At 41.6% G+C, this 18,615-nt stretch overlaps 1 protein-coding gene across 3 annotated transcripts in view; it reads left to right on the forward strand.

Moving 5' to 3' along the window:
- The window catches only part of CHRDL1 (chordin like 1), a 38,051-nt gene extending 19,954 nt beyond the window's left edge, over nucleotides 1–18,097 (forward strand). Inside the window, exons 4-11 of one of the 3 annotated variants that reach the window (XM_069867880.1) lie at nucleotides 3,255–3,400; nucleotides 4,363–4,456; nucleotides 6,718–6,785; nucleotides 8,228–8,402; nucleotides 11,643–11,837; nucleotides 13,486–13,653; nucleotides 13,977–14,066; nucleotides 15,321–18,097. In XM_069867880.1, coding sequence (XP_069723981.1) covers nucleotides 3,255–3,400; nucleotides 4,363–4,456; nucleotides 6,718–6,785; nucleotides 8,228–8,402; nucleotides 11,643–11,837; nucleotides 13,486–13,653; nucleotides 13,977–14,066; nucleotides 15,321–15,451 — 1,067 coding nt within the window. In that variant the 3' untranslated portion in view covers nucleotides 15,452–18,097. The remainder of the gene's footprint in view (nucleotides 1–3,254; nucleotides 3,401–4,362; nucleotides 4,457–6,717; nucleotides 6,786–8,227; nucleotides 8,403–11,642; nucleotides 11,838–13,485; nucleotides 13,654–13,976; nucleotides 14,067–15,320) is intronic. The other 2 variants (XM_069867882.1, XM_069867881.1) reach the window with 2 other exon arrangements.
- The last annotated feature ends 518 nt before the right edge of the window (nucleotides 18,098–18,615 follow it).

The raw sequence follows: 18,615 nt of genomic DNA on the forward strand, positions 1-18,615 counted from the left end.
AGTCAGTCACCCACTAGAAAGACAGAACGAGACTGTAGACAGAAGTTATATTTAGACATGCAATAGAAACAAAGCTTCCAGGCAGCTTTAGGTAGATGCTGTGTTCGGAGAGGATCGATTGTGCGCTTTAATATGTTGTCTCTGATATATGACTCTGTATATTTTTTTGCAATAACACTAATGCAGTCTTGATCTGAAAACTTCTTCTAAACCTTATTTCATGCAACTAAATAGTCCCATTCATTTCATGTGCTAAAAGATAAATCATATGCACAGGTATGTGCATTATAGGTCCTAAATGGTGACCTTATTCCCTGTAACTGAAACTGACTTTTCTTATAATTACTTCATCAAATAAGACATGAAAATAACAATAGAATTTCATCCCATATTCCAAAGACAGACAGATGTACATGTGGTTTGGGCTGCACAGTATAATTTAGCTATTACCGGCCTAACTTCTATCATCAACTTCGAAGAAATATAGATGAAAGCAATTACCTACTGCAACTCTCCACTATCATTTTATAAGCAATAAAAATGCCACCATTTTCCTTCCCTTAATTAGAAGCCACAGTTGAAAGGCATTTGGTGACTTCATAATGATCCGAGTAACGTGGCATACACCAACGTAAATCTGCAGCAAAATTTACTCGCTTCATCCAAAGCTCTGAACAGAGCCACAATGAGTCATTCAAGTATCGGTCTTTGCCACCACCAGCCAAACTCTGCATCCCACATGGGCACAGCAATATCTGCAGAGGTTGCATCAACAGGGCCTCGTATCCAGACAAGAACCATCTATATTCTCCTTTCATTTCTCCTGCCATTTTCAGTCCTTTCCAGTTCTGCTGCTCTTGCAGTTGCACAAGGACCAGAGGATCACTAAGGGTTTGGCAATCTCTCTTTCTGCTTTCCATGAGATGAGTCTTGGAAAGCCCAAGAAACTATGGTGACATAGAGAGCTGGGGTTGTTTAGCCTGGAGAAGAGGAGGCTGAGGGGAGACCTCATTGTTCTCTACAACTCCCTGAAAGGAGGTTGTGGAGAGGAGGGTGCTGGGCTCTTCTCCCAAGTGACAGGGGACAGGATGAGAGGGAATGGCCTCAAGCTCCACCAGGGGAGGTTTAGGCTGGACATTAGGAAAAAAATTTTCACAGAAAGGGTCATTGGTCCCTGGCAGAGGCTGCCCAGGGAGGGGGTTGAGTCACCTTCCCTGGAGGGGTTTAAGGGACGGGTGGATGAGGCGCTGAGGGTCATGGTTTAGTGTTTGATAGGAATGGTTGGACTGGATGATCCGGTGGGTCTCTTCCAACCTGGTGATTCTATGATTCTATGATAAATTTCAGGAGGTAGCACAGTCCTGAAAAGTGCCTCTTTATTCATGTTTTCCAATATTTATGCCTAATGGGACAGGAGCTGAATTTGTCACTTCAGTCTTTTGCTGATGACTTTCAAAGGATGTGTCTTAATTAGAGTATTGATCTTGTCATTCTAGAACGTGTATCACTAGCAAACCATACAACAGGTGCCGAAAGCACTGCATTTCTGTGCCAAGCACAGGTGTGTCAAAGCCCTGTACTGTTGATAAGCTTTTGGAAAGGTATCCTTAGACACCCTTGGCTGCACTGAAATAATGGTGTATTTGGTGCTCCAAAGGAGGAAGCGCAAGTACCATATCCGTCTCTTGAAAAGAAAGGAAATGTCAGGCTAACTTCTCCTGCAGAATGTTGTTTGCTGACCCACTAGACTCTCAGTTACTGTGGTACATGCATGTTCTGCAGCCTGATTTCACGTTTACAATTCAAAATATTATTAGTACTTGATGGACCAATGTAACTTAATGTTTGCTTTTATGGAAAACTCTAAATGTCAGTGTTGAATGCCAGTGCGTGCTAGCAGGAAACTGCTCTTTTACTTGAGGTCTCAGATGAAAATTCACATTCTGTGGTTGGCATAATTTCACAAAAAAATCTTCCCAGGTTTATCAGATAGATAACAAAAGGGGCTACGGCAGATCCTGAATTTTCAGGTCAGGTTTCTTTTTCATGAAAGTCCAAACCCACTGAATGAAATTTCAGCTGCACTCCTAGAAATGTGCAGTGATTCAGGCTCCAGAGAACAAACGCTCCACTGTTACTGTCATAGAGCTCTGGTTTGAAATACCTCTTCCTGTGCTGAGATACTAAATTCACATGAATATAAACGTATGGTGCCAGGTTCAATGCCCAACAGGTATCAAGTGACTTACATTTCATAGGTAAAGTATAATCCCTTTGTACAGTTCATCAACTGCTAATAGTTAGACAATCCAGAGGATGTTTTAAAAGTAAGTATGGATAGCTTTATGCCTTAGAAGAAAATTGAACCAATGATGCAGAACTTGATATGAAATTGAGTCGAAACAGGAGGTTTCAGGGTTGAATTAACACTGCCATCTCGAGCACTTGTCACATGTGCTGGATTCTGCAAACAAAATGCACTCACCGGCACATCAGACATTAAAATGCATGTAAGAGAAAAATCTGCTTTGGGTGGCTTTTGAAATCTGCCTTTGACTCAAAGTTTTGACCATTTTGAAAACAATAGCAGCAAAAAATTGTGAAGGCCACAAGGAACAAGTCCTTACACAGTACATAGATTTTTCTTGACACAGTTTCACCATCAGTATCACTGCTCCTTTACCAGGTTTCTGTCTGTGGATGGCATGGAAGCAGCATGAGACATGCCCTAGGGCACAACCTGCTGACCCGCAGCTAAATCTTTTATGGGCTACAACACTACAAATCATTAATAAATTGATATTAGTACTAAGGAGGGAACCATGCTTAGATCAGTGCAGTTGATAGTGGGGTTCTGTGTGTATACAGGACCTAATGCCTACATTAAAGCATGACAAAGCCAGGTGAATATAACAAGTGGGTACATAGCTGCAGCTGCGTGTCCTAATACCAAATGCTACAGCAGACAGAGCAAGAGAAAACACAGCAGCATGAGGCACAGCCAGCAGTGCTGGCATTGCAGTTGTTCATCAGCATCCTGAGATTAACTGGGACAGTCAACTCAAAGTGGGAATTATTATAGTTCAGAAAAATAGCAGCACAAGAATATCACTTATACTCTATAGCATGATAAAACTTGTCCTTTTATAATAAAGAGAAATGAAAGAGCAAGGAAGCTTTTCCTCCCCTGTGGTTGTGATGTTGCAAGTTGTCAAGAACATCTGCATGAAGTGTTCTTTTCCTATTGCTTCCAGAAGACTCCCTTTTCTCGGTAAGCAGCAAAGTCACCGGGAAATCCTGTGAATACAATGGGACCACCTACCATCACGGCGAAATGTTTGTGGCAGAGGGGCTTTTCCAAAACAGGCAAGCAAACCAGTGTGCCCAGTGCAGCTGCTCCGTAAGTAACATGATTTGACAGAGCCCTGCTCTGCCTGCGCTTCATTTCTCCTTTCTACAAGACGTGACACTGAAATATAAGCAATGCATAGCAAAGGCTGGGAACTGAGGATTTATACTGAAACTCATGCTCAGAGCCAGTCTGCAGCCCCTGGCAAATGCCAGGCTACCTCTTACTTAAACACAGTGGACAAAGCTGATCCTGTCAAGCATCTGCTGTAAGTGAGTTTAGAGTGCAGAGGCAGCAGGTAAAAAAATTGCTACTTGGCATATATAGAACATTTCATTTTAACCTGACTGGAAAATACAGCACTGAGCTATTGACCAAGACTGAATTCATTTGGACTGAGCTGATAGAGCCCCGCAGGCTGGGAGCGGACAGCTCTAACCTGGCTCTGGGCCACAGAGCCATTCCAGAGATGTCACCAATTCAGATCCAGTGTGTTTGAGCAGTCACCCGGTGACTCCTCAGAGCCAGTGTGTGAACCAAAACATCCCAACATCCACCCAGCTCGTTGGTATCAAGTACTGGCAGTTGCCATCATATTGGACATTAACTACAGATTTAAAAGGCCAAGTACTGAACAGCCTTTATGATTTTGTTACTGCTAAGCTATTCCTCCAGTTCAATGGTAACGCACAAATGAGGGAGAGGAGGGAGCGTGGAGATTTACACTGTGTGATTTTAGTACCAACAATGTTGGGTACATTTTCAGCCTACAATAACTGCAGTTCTCCCCACACAATTTTACCTCTTCCCTTTTCCCCCTGTTTTGTAAAGAAAGGGACCTTCCTCTGTGTGACAACAAATTTTAAAACAGCAATTCAGACTTTTCACTGGTCTAATATTCTGGTTTTGCATACTACACATACTAGATTTAAGCATGTCCATAAAAAAAATGCATATACAGTACCAGACAGATCGATCCCTCCTTCTAAATTCTCCCTGTGTTTTACTGGCAGGAAGGAAATGTGTACTGTGGGTTGAAGACTTGTCCCAAATTAACTTGCTCTTTCCCAGTTTCTGTTCCGGAGTCCTGCTGTCCAGTTTGCAGAGGTAAGTTTGAGTACAACCACAGAAGGGCAGGCTCTGGATTTCCTCCCTCCCCTGTCAGAGCCCTGTCTGTGCATCAGCACTGCCACTCCAGACACTGTTTGCGCTTACAATCCAATGCACATTGGGAAATTAAACCTCCAATTCCAGCAGTGTAATGTCACTACCTTCGTTTTCCTAAATGGAAACATGGAGAGAAGCCACTGCTGATAAAGTTGTGTCCCCGCAACAAGGTAAATCCAGGCTTCAAATGATGTACTGAAATAGCTGCATTGCTCTGGGTAGAAAAGCTTTGCAATGAAAGACGAGTTTCCACCTGACAGGTTACCAGACCTGCTCAAATTATGCAAAACGAGAATTTTGATTCAGAGGGTAAGTGAAATTACTCCAGTTCAAATTAGGTGTCAGTCTATACTCAGATGACTTCAGTATTTTACTAGCAATTCAATTTTAGATCTGGTACACATAGGGAACTTGATTCCAGGGGCCTTCCCAGCCTTTCAGAGAGTCTAAACCTCTAAAAGCCTACCTAAATGTCTGAGAATTTCTGAAGGTATTTTTTCTTAGTATTGTGGCATTTGTATCACTACTTCTAGGGTATATAAGCACCTATGGCCAGTTCTCAAAGATGCAGATAAGCACCTAGGGGCCTAAAGGTGCCTCTGGTTTTCAGCAGGGCCGGTCTTGATAACAGTGATGCCAGACTGCTTTGAAAAACTCTCCTGCTTGCACCTTTATGCACCTATATATTTTTGAGATTCTGCTTGTTTGACTATCACATGGCAAAAATCAGGAGTATTCTGTTGTCGGTTGTATAATTTTGCCCACAGCACCAGAGTTGTGAAACACAAACCAGTGTAGTCCTGTGTTCCATGTCTTGAGGAGTTTACTGGGTACACACACTCGATCAAAAGCTCCAGGCAGTAAAGGGGCTGAGCCAAAATGAGGATACTTCAGCGTGCATCACTGCTAAATAATGCAGCATCGTGCAGAGACAGGACAGCACACTTGGAAGGAACAAGCTCCTGGATAGAGGCTGGGTGGTCATGTCAGTGCAGCAAACTGTCTAAGCTACTTCACCTCCAAAAATGCAGCGGTAATTAACTTGTGTGGCACCATGTAGGACCTGAACTAATCTCTCAGCAGGGCGAGGCTGGGTCCTACATAAATACATGGGTTCAGTCAGAGCAAGGATGAGGTTTTCTGTGCATACAGGTTTTTCTCATTCTCTGCTGCTTTGCCATGTTACTCCACAGCACCTTTACAAATCTTGAAACCTTTTCCAGGCAAACTGCTTACAAAGCTCTCTGATCTCAGGCAGGCAAGGTGATGGTCCTGGTTTGCCAGGGTGAACTTTAGTGATACTGTTTTAAATATAATACATTGACAGTTAATTAAAGTAAATCTTTGCTAGTCATCTGACTCCTGGTATCTATTCCCTGATAAGTCTTTGATCTGTATTTGAAACCACTCTCTTCCAGTTAAGAAAATCAAACTGACTTTCAGAGTATGCAGTATCTGGCATAGCTATGCTGTAAAGTAGCCTCACGCTGGAGAAGTCAGTCACTTGAGCCAGAGAGAGAATCAGTAATTAGAAATAAGCTCATCAGAATTTCCATATGAGAAGTGATATTAAATTGGATTATGCAGTAGGGACAACTCAGTGTCTCCACTGATGCAGGGATTTTTTAATATATTCCACTGTCTATTACTCTTACTTAAAAATAAAGGAGGACAGAAATTTTGCAGGACAAAATATGGCTTAATTTTTCTTGCTATGGTTAATGCAGTATTATTTATTAACAGCTACAGATCAGAGCTGGCTGTAAAAATGTAATTCAGAATTCAATTCTCAGTCATGTTATGAGTCAGTTGAGCAACAGCAACAGTGCTTGTGCATTCTCTCAGCCCACAAAAGATGGACGGTCACACAGTTTAGCCTTTCTCTGTGAGCTAAGTTGTCGTGTTTCCTCACCTTTGCCTGAGATCACACAGCAAACAGTTGCTGGGAACTACCCTGCCCATATCTTCTTGTTAAGCCATATAAATCTGATAGTAAAACTTCATCCCAAGTTTGCATAATATTTGGAAGAGATCTTCCTTTTGGTCTCTACTAGTCAGACTACAGACTGACACTCCAACACCTGATGCAATCTCCACCCTAAATTTAGCTGTAAAGCTGGAGGACACTCTTCCCCTAAGTGCCTCCCAAGGTGTTTGTTGCAGTTACTCCCCTCACTGATACTGCTCTGCTTCATGTACAGGAGATGGAGAATTATCATGGGAACATTCTGATGGAGATATCTTCCGGCAGCCAGCCAACAGGGAAGCCGTAAGTGTGACCTACAATTTAAAGACAGGAATTTCTTCATGTTGAGAGTGGTGAGGAACTGGCCCAGGTTGCCCAGGGAAGCAGTGGCTGCCCCATCCCTGGAGGTGTTCAAGGCCAAGTTGGATGGGCCTTGAGCAGCCTGATCCAGTGGGAGGTGTCTCTGCTCATGGCAGGGAGGTTGGAACAGGATGATTTTAAGGTCCCTTGAGGAGGGGAGGAAAGAAAAGGATGATAATAGGTCTGCACGTCTACTGCTTCATCTGGGTTCTTTGATCCAGCCCAAAATAAGTTCCTTCCACTTCTGGAGAACCTTTAATAAACTCAACCTGAATTCTCAAATAACTCTGAAATATAAACTGCCGTGAGCTCCTGAGGGCCCTGGATTTGGTCTTTGTTGTATATGCTCTATAAGAATGAACTTTTGTAGTGTTTTGTTTGCTATGCAAGCATTACTTCTAAACCATAATTGCAAAAACTGACTTCTCAGTATAGATTTAATTAGGGTCTTCATTACCTCTGGGGCTAAAAGCATCCGTTAACAACTTATTCCTCAAGAGATGATTTCTATAACAGCATTTGGAGAGAACATGAAGAGCTTTTAAGCATTAGGTGCACTACCTGAATACATGAACCAACAGGTCTGGTGGGAAGAATCACGCCTTATAAAATAACTGCTGTAATATACACTATTCCTTCATGCCCGTGGGTATTCTGGAAAATAATTCTCTGAGAACAGCCAGTGTTTTTGTTTTAGAAAACACGCTGTGCACTATTACTACTACAACTACTACTAGACTTCTCAGTGTGTAAAACAGATTCTAGTAAGGTTCTGCCCAGTCTGTGCAAGGTTAGCTAACCCGGGCCTTGCATGAGAGTTTAAAGCTGCAAGCAAACAAGAAGCTGGACAGTCATTCTGGGCATGCTCTGTCACTGCAGCCCCAGTGCAAAGCAATTTTGATGGAGAAAACTGGACAGGTTTACAGTTCTTCTAATTCAGTCTTAAAGTAGAGAGGACATCAGGAAAGTAGATGCTCTGAACACCATTTTTAATACATGAAGCAAAATAGGCGCTTCTGGGTTGTGATCCATCTCCTCATGATTTAGAGATCCATGACAGGTCACATTCTAAAAATGTCTCTCTCACTGACTTGATGAGGGACTTCAGGTGACCAACTTAGGTAAAGATACCTGCACTGAAATATACAGTCTGGTGAGAGGAGTCACAACTGCATATGTTCTTCTTTACCATTAACTTCATTACCATGTTAACTATCTGCAAAACCCGAGTGGCTTTTATTTAGTATGATGCCATTCTCTGTATTTAATGATGGTTGATGATAGTGGTGACATTCACCTTGTCTGTGTTAAGCTTCTAGTGGAGCATCTTTCCCCATGTTCATTGGAATGAAACATTTACGTGCCTGCTCTCTTTCTGTCTCCAGAGACACTCATACCATCGCTCCCACTATGACTTGGCACCCAGCTCTGCGAGGCAGGTAGTCAATATTCCACGATTTCCCAATGCCAGGAGTAACCGTGGAGTCCTACCAGATCCCCAGCAAGCTTCAGGAACAATAGTACAAATTGTCATCAACAACAAGCACAAGCACGGACGAGGTAAAGACAAGTACTTTTAGCATTACTCTGGGTCAAGGAATCGATCAGCTATCGCTCAAAAAGACTTCTCAAAATATACAGCAGAATCGTGGAAATTCACGCTGGTATCAAAAGACCCAATGCAAACCAGGGAGGCAAAAAGCAACAAGCTTTTGAGGGTACGAAATGAGCTCTTGACTGTGATAGGTTGTGCCTACGCATACAACTCTGCAAAGGCACCACACTATCGCACTGCTCTCTGGATTACTTTGTGGGATCGTGCTATGTAATTCTGAGAACACCTGCAGCAGTTACCAGGGAATCGAGTACTTTCTGCCATAAAGGACACCACGATGCCTTTAGACGCACTAACTTGTTCACCATGAACAAGTCTGTTTTGCAACTTCGCTAGCTGTAAACAGCGTATGTTTATACTGCCCCACAAATCTCAGACCATAAAGCTTTGCCATCATATCAAGAGGTTTTCTGCCTCCAAGAGTTAGCAAATTACTTTGAAGAGAGACAGTATCATGTCTTCCCCCACCTGCAGCTAGCAGTGTGAGAGAGCGGGAGGCAAGGGATGCTTTTCCTCCTCTGTGGCCAACACTAGAGGCAGAGTAGGCAGTTAGCCTGCACTGGGTACCCAAGCCATAAAGAGGCAAAGTTAACCAAGGTCATGGATCTCACTCTAAGAATCCTTTAGTGCCTTCTAATAATGTAATATTGGACATACGGCATTATGGGGATAGCAGAACTTTGAGACCATACGCAAACCTTATCCGAACATGACCAAGTCGTATTCCTGCTGCATTACAGGAAGGACAAAAATAGAGGGAAAATATCAATTCTCCAACTCATGGGACAGCAGGTTTTGTACAGTAAAAAGGGTACACTGCTCGATTCCCACAGTGGGGGTACATCGGTGAATGGAGGTCTGCAGGGGCAGGCCAAAGAAGCCATAAAAGAAATAGCTATAAAAAAACATATTCAGAGGAGCATCTAACCACAAATACCAGTCAGTATGCTCTTAGAAACTACCCACAAAGAGTTAAAAGCCCTTGTATTAGGGCCAACTAATCTTTTAAGGTATTAACTAACAGAAGGAATGTTGGCCATAGGATATTTATTATCCACCTGAACAAGCATGAAAAAACATTCAGATCATGCCAGTGTTTTATGCTGAATCTAGGAGCAGGAATCTCCATGCGGTGCAATATCTTTGACATGTAATTCACACATGAAGACATCATCAAAGCAATTTCTAACTGATTTGTTTCAGCAAATAAAGAGCATACAGACGAAGAGCATATTTCTGGATGCAGTATGTAACAACTGCCACAACTTCAGACACTCGCTGCCTGGAGAGTGTCTGAGAGATCCCCATGATGAAAACAGGAATGCTGACCATGTATTTTCTTTTGTTCTTGTGCAATTAACAAGTGTTTCATTAATTAATGCACATGCCCCTTGAGACTCATTTCAACAAGTTAAAAAATAAACAGAGCAACTCTCCTGACATGCAAATACTGTGCAGTTGCATGGCTACAGATTTATCATTCTAAACATGAAAAACACTAAAAACAAGGCACAAGGAACTAAAAGGTATTTGCCATATTTTGGGTTCTACCGTAGGCTTCATCTGCTACCTCAGAGTAATTATTTAACCGTTCTGTGGTAAACAAGCCCTTAAAACAGAGAGATGTATCCACACTATGTCATGTAGTATCCCTTCCCCTGACAGGGAGAAGTCATGAAATATTTATCCACAAGGGATCTGGAGAACTCTAGCTGAGAAAAAAAAGTCCATATAAGCATATATAACTAATAATATAATATGTAAGCAGGTAAGAATCCTGTTGAGCAGCAGGATGCTTAAAAGTTCTCTCACTCAGATTTTTCTCCCATGTTTTTAGTATACGGATAACACTTTATTCACTTTTATTTGAGAAACAAAACTGTTTCCTACCTCTGAAATAAAAACATGTCTTAAGGAAGAGTTAAAAAGTAGCATATAATAAAACAAATGATAGCATAACCCCATGGAAGACAATACATTGCACAAAACACTCCCCATAAATCTCAGTAACTCAGTTAAAGTATAAGCCAATTGGTCACATCTGTTACCAGTTAGATGTAAATTTCAGATTACAGATAAAAATTAAATTGCTTTTGAAAGTTACAGGCAAAATAGGAACATATTTTACAAATAAAAGCATTAATAAAAATGATGGCATATTAGAAGAATTGGAAATATTTACAACATATCCCAGCTCCACTTCAGTTACTTTTGGAAATCAGGCAGTGTCCTTTCTTTCACCTTGTTAGGATTAGTTTGCATTTTTCTTTGTGTTTATAACATATATAAAAAGAAAGAAGTAAGGTTTGTAGCAAAAATGCAAACACGGTGCAAAGTGATATAATTCCCATTAACTGCTAGGTGACCCAAACTGGTTTCCACCAGGCATGGATTTTTCCACTCTTCTTGTGTCAGCTGCATTTCTCCATATCCCAAGGGCACTGATGAATAAACATTCTGAGGTTCTTGGATGCTATTGGAATGATATTTCAGTCCCATATGCATCCTTTCATGTTCATGTTTTCTCATGATTCCAAAAGCCAAATGTCTCTATACACCTAAAGATATATTTCATAAAGGACATTCAGCTTCATTTTGCAACATTTTTTGTGCAGCAGGAAGCAATAAAAGGCCCAGGTGGCACTAATCCATCCCGCTGATAGCACGGCTCTCCCAGCAAAAGCCGCGTTCAGCTAACGATAAGAAAGTTGTGCAGATGACTTAGTGGCAAATATCACAATACTGTCACCTGCAGATTCTGTTCCAGAAGCCAGAGCCAATGTAGTGGGCTGTGTGTGGACTGAGATTAGGAGAGGGAGGAGCGAGTTTGATACTCTGGTTAATAATGCACAGCTGAAAGGCATGCACTGGATAGGAGCTACTCAAATACTTGACTTGGCCACCCTCACTGTTCTCCTTAAAACAGTGATGAACACCAGTGTCAGCAGAGTTGGAATCACAGCAAAACTGCTCAGAAAAGAGTGATCACAGGCTCAGACTCATTTTAAGTAGCGAAGCTCCAAGTTAAAGTTACCAAGCAGAGAAATGGGCCAGAGACACTAACAAACTATGTACAGAGACACTGCTTTAAACAAATGTGCATGAATCGAATGAATATTTGGAAGGTAGCCATGGAACATACCTTTGCCAGCTGTACTACTTCTTGTTTTTCTCTTCTTTTGCAGTTTGTGTTTCAAATGGCAAAACATACTCACATGGTGAATCTTGGCATCCTAATCTCCGCGCCTTTGGAATTGTAGAATGTGTGTTGTGCACCTGCAACATCACCAAACAAGAATGTAAAAAAATTCATTGTCCAGAACAATATCCCTGCAAATACCCTCAGAAAGTAGAAGGAAAATGCTGTAAAGTCTGTCCAGGTAAAACAAAGTTGATCACAGAACACCTTTTTGCTGTGCATGTTAAGGGGCTTGGTTTAAGCCTTCTGGTGACAATCAGAGCTGAGGAAAAGAACAATAGCTGTGCCCATTGTTCCAATGTGTGTGCAGGGATCTCGGTGTGAGGCAGGTAGAGCTGCCTGATCAGCCATGCTTTTCATTGCTGTTCCTCAAACGGAGGGGCTTGCTGCCTGGGGCATGTTCTGATCAGTTACTGCCTTTCTCTCCTCTGTTAGCAAGGCTTCCTGATACTCATTTCCAAAGAGAATGTGATAGAAATATACACAGAAAGCTTGTTACTGTCAAAAGACTGTCCCATCCTTCCTCCACTGCAATGCCCACAGAACCTCCAAAGCATCTTCTAGCCTGTGAAATTTGCATGGAGATAATATGATTTCTGCTTTTTAAAATCTACCAGAAGGATTCAAACCCCCTGATTATAGACTTATTGGGGTCAGTTATGTAACTTAATCCTTAAAATAAATACTAGCTTATAACAAATTTAGCATTGTTTCTGTGCTGTGCTAATGATTAAATTTACATAGATATTACTTACTAAAACCAACAAGTGAAAGATCTGATACGAGTCTGCTGATAGTCTGACAAATGACCAGCCATGGTGAGTATGATACAAAGAGTAGAGGAGTGCCCAGTTCCCTCTATGCCTTTAAACTTCTTTTCTAATCTGTATGACCCATTTCTGTGTTAGTTTCGTGATGCATGGGACAGAAATGCTCTGAGGAAATGAATTTTGGAGTCCTATACAGCAATCCTTCACAAGATGCACACTTCCCAGCAGGAGCTGTGTATCTAAATCCTTTTGTATCCTTGTGCATCAGAGGTCTACAGCTTTTCCTGAGCTCACTTGAGATGAAGAACAGTCAGCAAGCCCTTGCTAACAGACTTCAATAGAAAATTTAATAGCAAAAAGAAAGTTACTGTCTTTTTCTCTGAGATTCTATGTGCCAGTTTTTAAGAAAGATGAACCTTTAATTATTAGTTTTTTCCACACACAGAGCATGCTTAGTGTCTGAGTTGCATCATCTCTCTTACCTTCATGTACAACTTCCAACTACCAACAGAATAATTACAATTTCTACTTAAATGCTCTATGACTTTAGCAGGTGGGCAAGAGTGAATGTGCCCTGTGATTACGCCCAGCTTGCTCTGGCCAGCTGGCTGCTGCCAAGCAAAATGCAGACCTTGTAGGTTCTACCTGCCCTTCTCCTCAGCAAAGCATTAATTTAGGTCTGTTCAGTCTGTCCAACCACCCAATTTTCATTTAGTTATTTTATTACCTCTGAGCCTTCTACCATTATTTCAAAATGCTTGAAAAGTGGACAAGAGGTTCACAAATTGTGACGAGTCTCACAGACCACATAGTTTTACACACCTCATTTTGTTATGAGACTGAATTATATATACAAACACTGTCTTGCACCACAGACAGGCAGAACTGAGCAGAATAGAACACTATTAAATGTCTACAGCTTAATTAGAGGTGGATTTGAGTGGCCATATAAGTGAAAATTTTACTTTTAAACTCAACCTGCTTGGCTGTCAGTGCCAAGTCCATTCTGGAGGACTTGATTACAGCTGTTGTTTGTGTTTCGGGCCCTTTTTTAAACAGAAGAAGTGCCAAGTCAAAACTTTGACAACAAAGATTACTTCTGCGGGAAAGAGACGTTGCCCGTCTACGAATCCGTTTTCACAGAGGAAGGAGAAACCATCAGAAAAATTGCAGTGGAGACTGAAAAGCCCCCTCAAGTAGAAATACATGTGTGGACAATTAGAAAAGGTGAGCTAAGCAAGTTCTTTCTTTTAAACAGTGTATCTAGGGAGGGTTCACCTATGTTTGAAAAGAACTGGCTAATTCTCACACCCCTCACATACTCTCTGCAATCATAAATCCACAGAAAGATTTACAGGGGAGCAGCAAAAAAACAAGGGGGAGGCAGAAGGAATCAGAAAGAATAGGTTGAAAATCCAAGTAATTGGTAAGGACTATTTCACAAAGTGACTAGACAAGACAGCAATTCTACATAAAGGCAGGACAGCAACCCCTGTTTAGAACAATGGGCACATTTCCAGTAACATGCACATCTCATTTCTTTGCTGAAGGGATTCTGCGTCACTTCTATGTTGAAAAAGTGTCCAAGAGTGAATTTGAAGAACTTCCTTACTTCAAGCAGATAACAAGGACAACCCCTAGTAAGTATAATTCTGACCTCTTCAGGTTTCTGTTCTCCATATAACCAGATCCTCATTCTTTTCTGCTCAACATAGTTGGACAGATGTACTAATTTTTCCTCCAGTACATAGCTCCAATATTTTCTAAGTTTAGATTTAAATAATCAACATACAGCAACATAAAATACAGATACATGTAATGTAGTAGTTCATGCCCAGGCCGTCTTAGTCTCCTGTACTTTGAGGCTGTTTTCTGCTGGTACCACTGTGTCTGAAACATGGTGGAGGTCAGCACAGCAGCACAATTTGGATTTATTTAGGTACCATGTCAAGTTACCCCCATGTTTCAGAAAGTCATTTAAAAGGGAAAAAAAATCAGGGATGATTGTAGGAGTTCTCCTACACACATATATGTTATATTGAAAGAAGCCTTTCCTATGTTCTTAACAATATCTTTGTTATTAAAATCTGTCTTTTGAAAGGACATGTAATTCTTTTAACACTCTTGATTCAATTTCTTTTTTGTATTTTATCCAGCTTAGGATATGACACTTAATTTGATAGTTGAATTAAGATATAGACATTTCTTGTTCCAAGTTCTTTTGCATTACACGTTGTCATTTTTTTCTAAGGTCTGTAATAAGGTAAGAAAGTATTTTTTCCCAGAAATAATATATTCTTGATAATACAGGCTTAGTGAGAAGCAGACACCTTTTTACATAAAAAGTTTACTAATTTTTTGCTTTCAGCCTCCTATAAAATTGTCACTGTTATCTGTAATACAGTATTCTAGCTACTAGGACAGCGGGCATTTCTAGTAACATTATCAAAAATGTATAGAAATAGTAATATCCAGCAAGCACAGTTTGGATCACACACAGATAAGTAGAGGTCACAGTGCATAAAATACTTAGACTTGTAGCTTCCCAACTTTTAAATACTTTGCTTTACTATCAGAGTTAAATTTTCATATCACTCTGTCATAAAGCAGAATAAACGATATCATAAATAGTTAAACAGATAGGGTCAACTTACAGTTCTACTAAATTAAAGAGATGAATAATATTCTGGTCCTTGTTTGTTGTTTTTGACAAAGTCACTTTGCATGGAATATGTTACGTGATTGTGAGATACTTTGAATATTTTCCATGGGAGGATTGGATGTTCTCTCTTTGAGCATTGTGAATTAGTCTGGAGAGTGCTTGTAAATGTCTTCAAAGATCCCTGTGCCCTTTTCTAAGTGAGTATCTGTCTCCTTTGTATTTTTGTTTCCAGGCCAGTGGAAAATATTTAGTGAGGGAGAAGCTCAAATCAGCCAAATGTGTGAAAGCAGAGTGTGCAGGACTGAGCTCGAGGATTTGGTAAAGGTTTTGTACCTTGAAAAGTCTGAAAAGGGTCACTGTTAAAGGAGACGGCACTGAAGGAAGAAACACATGAAAACTTGGATCTGCAGCTGGACTGCAGGCTTATTTTGCTTAAGTCAACAGTTGCCCTAAAAGCCAAAACTATAATGCAGTAACTATTCACATCATGCACAGCAAATTTGCTGCTTTATGTGTAGTGGTCTGTGTCAACCATTCAAATGTCTCCTCCAAAAGACTAGGAGTCTCTGTATTACCAGTGAAGGAAGGAGAAGGAGAGACTGTACTTTTTCACAGAGTTGCATTTCTTTACAACTTAAAAAGAGAAAACAAAACATTTTTTTATTATTATTATTATTTGTCAAGTTATTGAAACTGATGAATAGAAGGACACCCAATAAATGTGCAGGAGCTATGGAGAGCATTATTTCCTGTGCTGAATTTATACTATTTCTGGTATTGACTTGACTCACGGATTTTATTTTTTTTTAGTAGTGGAGGAAAAATACAAGTGATACAATACTTGTGTGGGAGACACAAAACCAGATTTTAAACTAACAGCCTCCTAAGCAGCCTGCCTTTGGGATGATGGCTTGTAGTTGAGCAGACTCAGGCCTTAAACTGAAGAGCAGGTGTTAGTGGCAATCACTATATTTTTGTAGCAAAATGTTTGCTTTTAAGTGGTTTTCATTGTTTCCTCCATCCGTTTCTCTAACTAATGTGAAGGGTTAGCTCCCTATCACAGCCCTAATAGCTTCATTCTTCTGGGTCCTATTAACACGTGGTCTTGGCTGATAAACTGCCTTCTAAAGCAGAAGGTGATGAAGTACTTACAGTACTTTCAAAACACCTAGAAGGTTAAACCTCCTGATTAATAACTCCTTTAGAGTTGTGACAGCGCTTAATTTATTTGTTCGGGTGTGTTACAAACCCAATCTGCGTTTTTCTGGGGGTGATTTCTCAATTCTTATGCTTTGAGCCCAGCTCTCTCCCAGGACAAACACCAAACGGCTACCACAGGCCTTCAGAACACAGCAGCTCTGTGAAAACCACATCAGAGAGATTCTGTTAAAGGCAGTATAGCATGTCTACAGCGTGTTTAAGAAAGGTGGCTCTCATCAGCAGATATAGTATAATGTAAAAAATGTTTTCTCTGGAGAGTCACTGCAGTGCCTCGTGGCTGTGGCGTTGGGTTAAATCCCAAGAAGCAAGTTGGTTGGACTCGATGATCTAAGAGGTCTTTTCCAACCTAGTGATTCTATGATTCTAAGCGACTCTGCCTGCTTTGGCTCCCATTTTCTACTCCACAAGCAGGCAGGGATAGCGCTGTTCAAACACACGCTGGGAAACAAAGCTTTATGGAAATGGTGTGAGCCAGGGGCTGGCTCTTCACAGGGAGTGAAATGAAGAGTGACAGCAAGGATTGTGAGGTTTGCCATTCTGCCAGTGACAGCACTCTGGATTGTGCTCATCCCGAAAGGGACAGAGGTGTGGGAGAGCTCTGTGCTCAACGCCATAAGCCTGTTGCAGGCTGAGCTTCACCATCCTAAGGAGATCTTTGTCTGGAGCAGCAAGCCCCGGCAGCTCCCTTGTGCCTGTGCTTCTCAGCAGAGAGAAGCAAGTGAAGAGAACAGACAGGAAGGTGGAGGAAAGACTGGAGGGAATTAGGATACACAAAGAGTGATCTCAGGTCCTTAGCGATCTTGCCTGTGTATAACCACTCCATTGCCCCTTGGTGTGGGCAGAGAGCAGATATTTAGGAATGCCCCCCCTGCCCCTCAAGCACTCAGCATGGTCCACTGCATAACAGTGAAACATGCTAAAAAAGGAGGTCCTCCTACAACTGGGTGGATTTGCAAGAACAAAATAACTTCACCTACCATCAGTAAGAACCACAGGGGTCTCTTTCCAAGCCTCCACAGGCTGCAGGGAAATCTTCCATGGTCCCCCCATGGCCACAGGGGAGTCTCTGCCCTGGGCGTGGAGCACATTCTCTCCTCTCTCCTGCCTGGCCCATGGGGCCATGGGGCCATTTCTCACATTTTGTCCCTCACCCCTGCCTGGCAGCATTTTGCCCCTTCCTAAACCGAGGCCCCGGCACTTGGGCTGCACCAGAGGCTGCTGCACTGCAGCTGTCGAAGCAGCCGCTTGGCAGAGCATCACCCACTGCCTTGAAACGTGCTGCAGAAGTGCAAAGTTTTCTAATAAGTCATGATGTAACCTTATCATTCCTTTGGTGAAGGCATGGTAAAAAACAGCTTCTGAGGAACTGTAGTGATCTGGTGGGGAGACCAGCAGTTCATTTCTCACCTCGCGGGCATCGTCTCTTTGTAGCAATAGTTGGTGAAAAACAGTGGAAAGTGTACAGTGTTTTTAATGTGTTTTTTTTTTTAAGACGAAGAAGGCAATCTGCTTTTTGTATTTGTGACAGGACAGGTGGAATCCAGATTGTGTATTTATTTTATAAGAAACACTTGTTAAGAAAAGCAAAAAAAAATATCATAAGCATCACTTAGTAAAATGCAGCATTGCATTTTTCCAGTTTCTGGTCACTTTAAGACAACAAAATACACAGTGTCATGTTTTTCATTCTCTTCATGGGATGCAAGTCTGTTACGGTACTTATTTATGTACTTGTTGTATCACTTGGACCTGGTTTGATAAATTAATAAACTCTGAAGTTGGTAACAAGGTGTTTTGTGTATAAAGTTTGGTTGAGATGCTTGGTTTCAGTGCGCTGTTTGTAGTCCTGCTGCTGCCACCTCAGAGAAAGCCTGACCCACGTGCCTGGCTGGGTGCAGTGCCTGACTGCCTGCTGTGCCATCTCATACTAAGCTATGAAGAGTCAGATTCAAGATACAGACTGCCAGGCAGGGTGAAAAATAAGGCTTCCGCACTCACCTACATCCCTAACACCTCAAACGTGAGCTTGAACCACATAGATGTCAGCACTGCACCTAAGATGTCAGTATATCAAAAACCTAAGAGACATTTGAAGATTATGAGCAGTTCTGACTTGCTGTCACTCATGACTGGGTCTGAGAAGCCCTGTGGAGTGCACTCTTGGGAGTCCTGGTGACCTCAGCAGGATTGTGTGGCCCTCCACAGACAAGTTTGCTTCCATTAATTAACCATTGCAATGTGCTGCAGTGTTTTTCCCTAGGGGTGGAAATATTGCTCCTATTTAAGCCCGTTTCAGACCAAGGCAG

The sequence above is a fragment of the Phaenicophaeus curvirostris genome, chromosome 13 (genome assembly GCF_032191515.1).
Source record: "Phaenicophaeus curvirostris isolate KB17595 chromosome 13, BPBGC_Pcur_1.0, whole genome shotgun sequence".
Classification (NCBI taxonomy): Eukaryota; Metazoa; Chordata; class Aves; order Cuculiformes; family Cuculidae; genus Phaenicophaeus; species Phaenicophaeus curvirostris.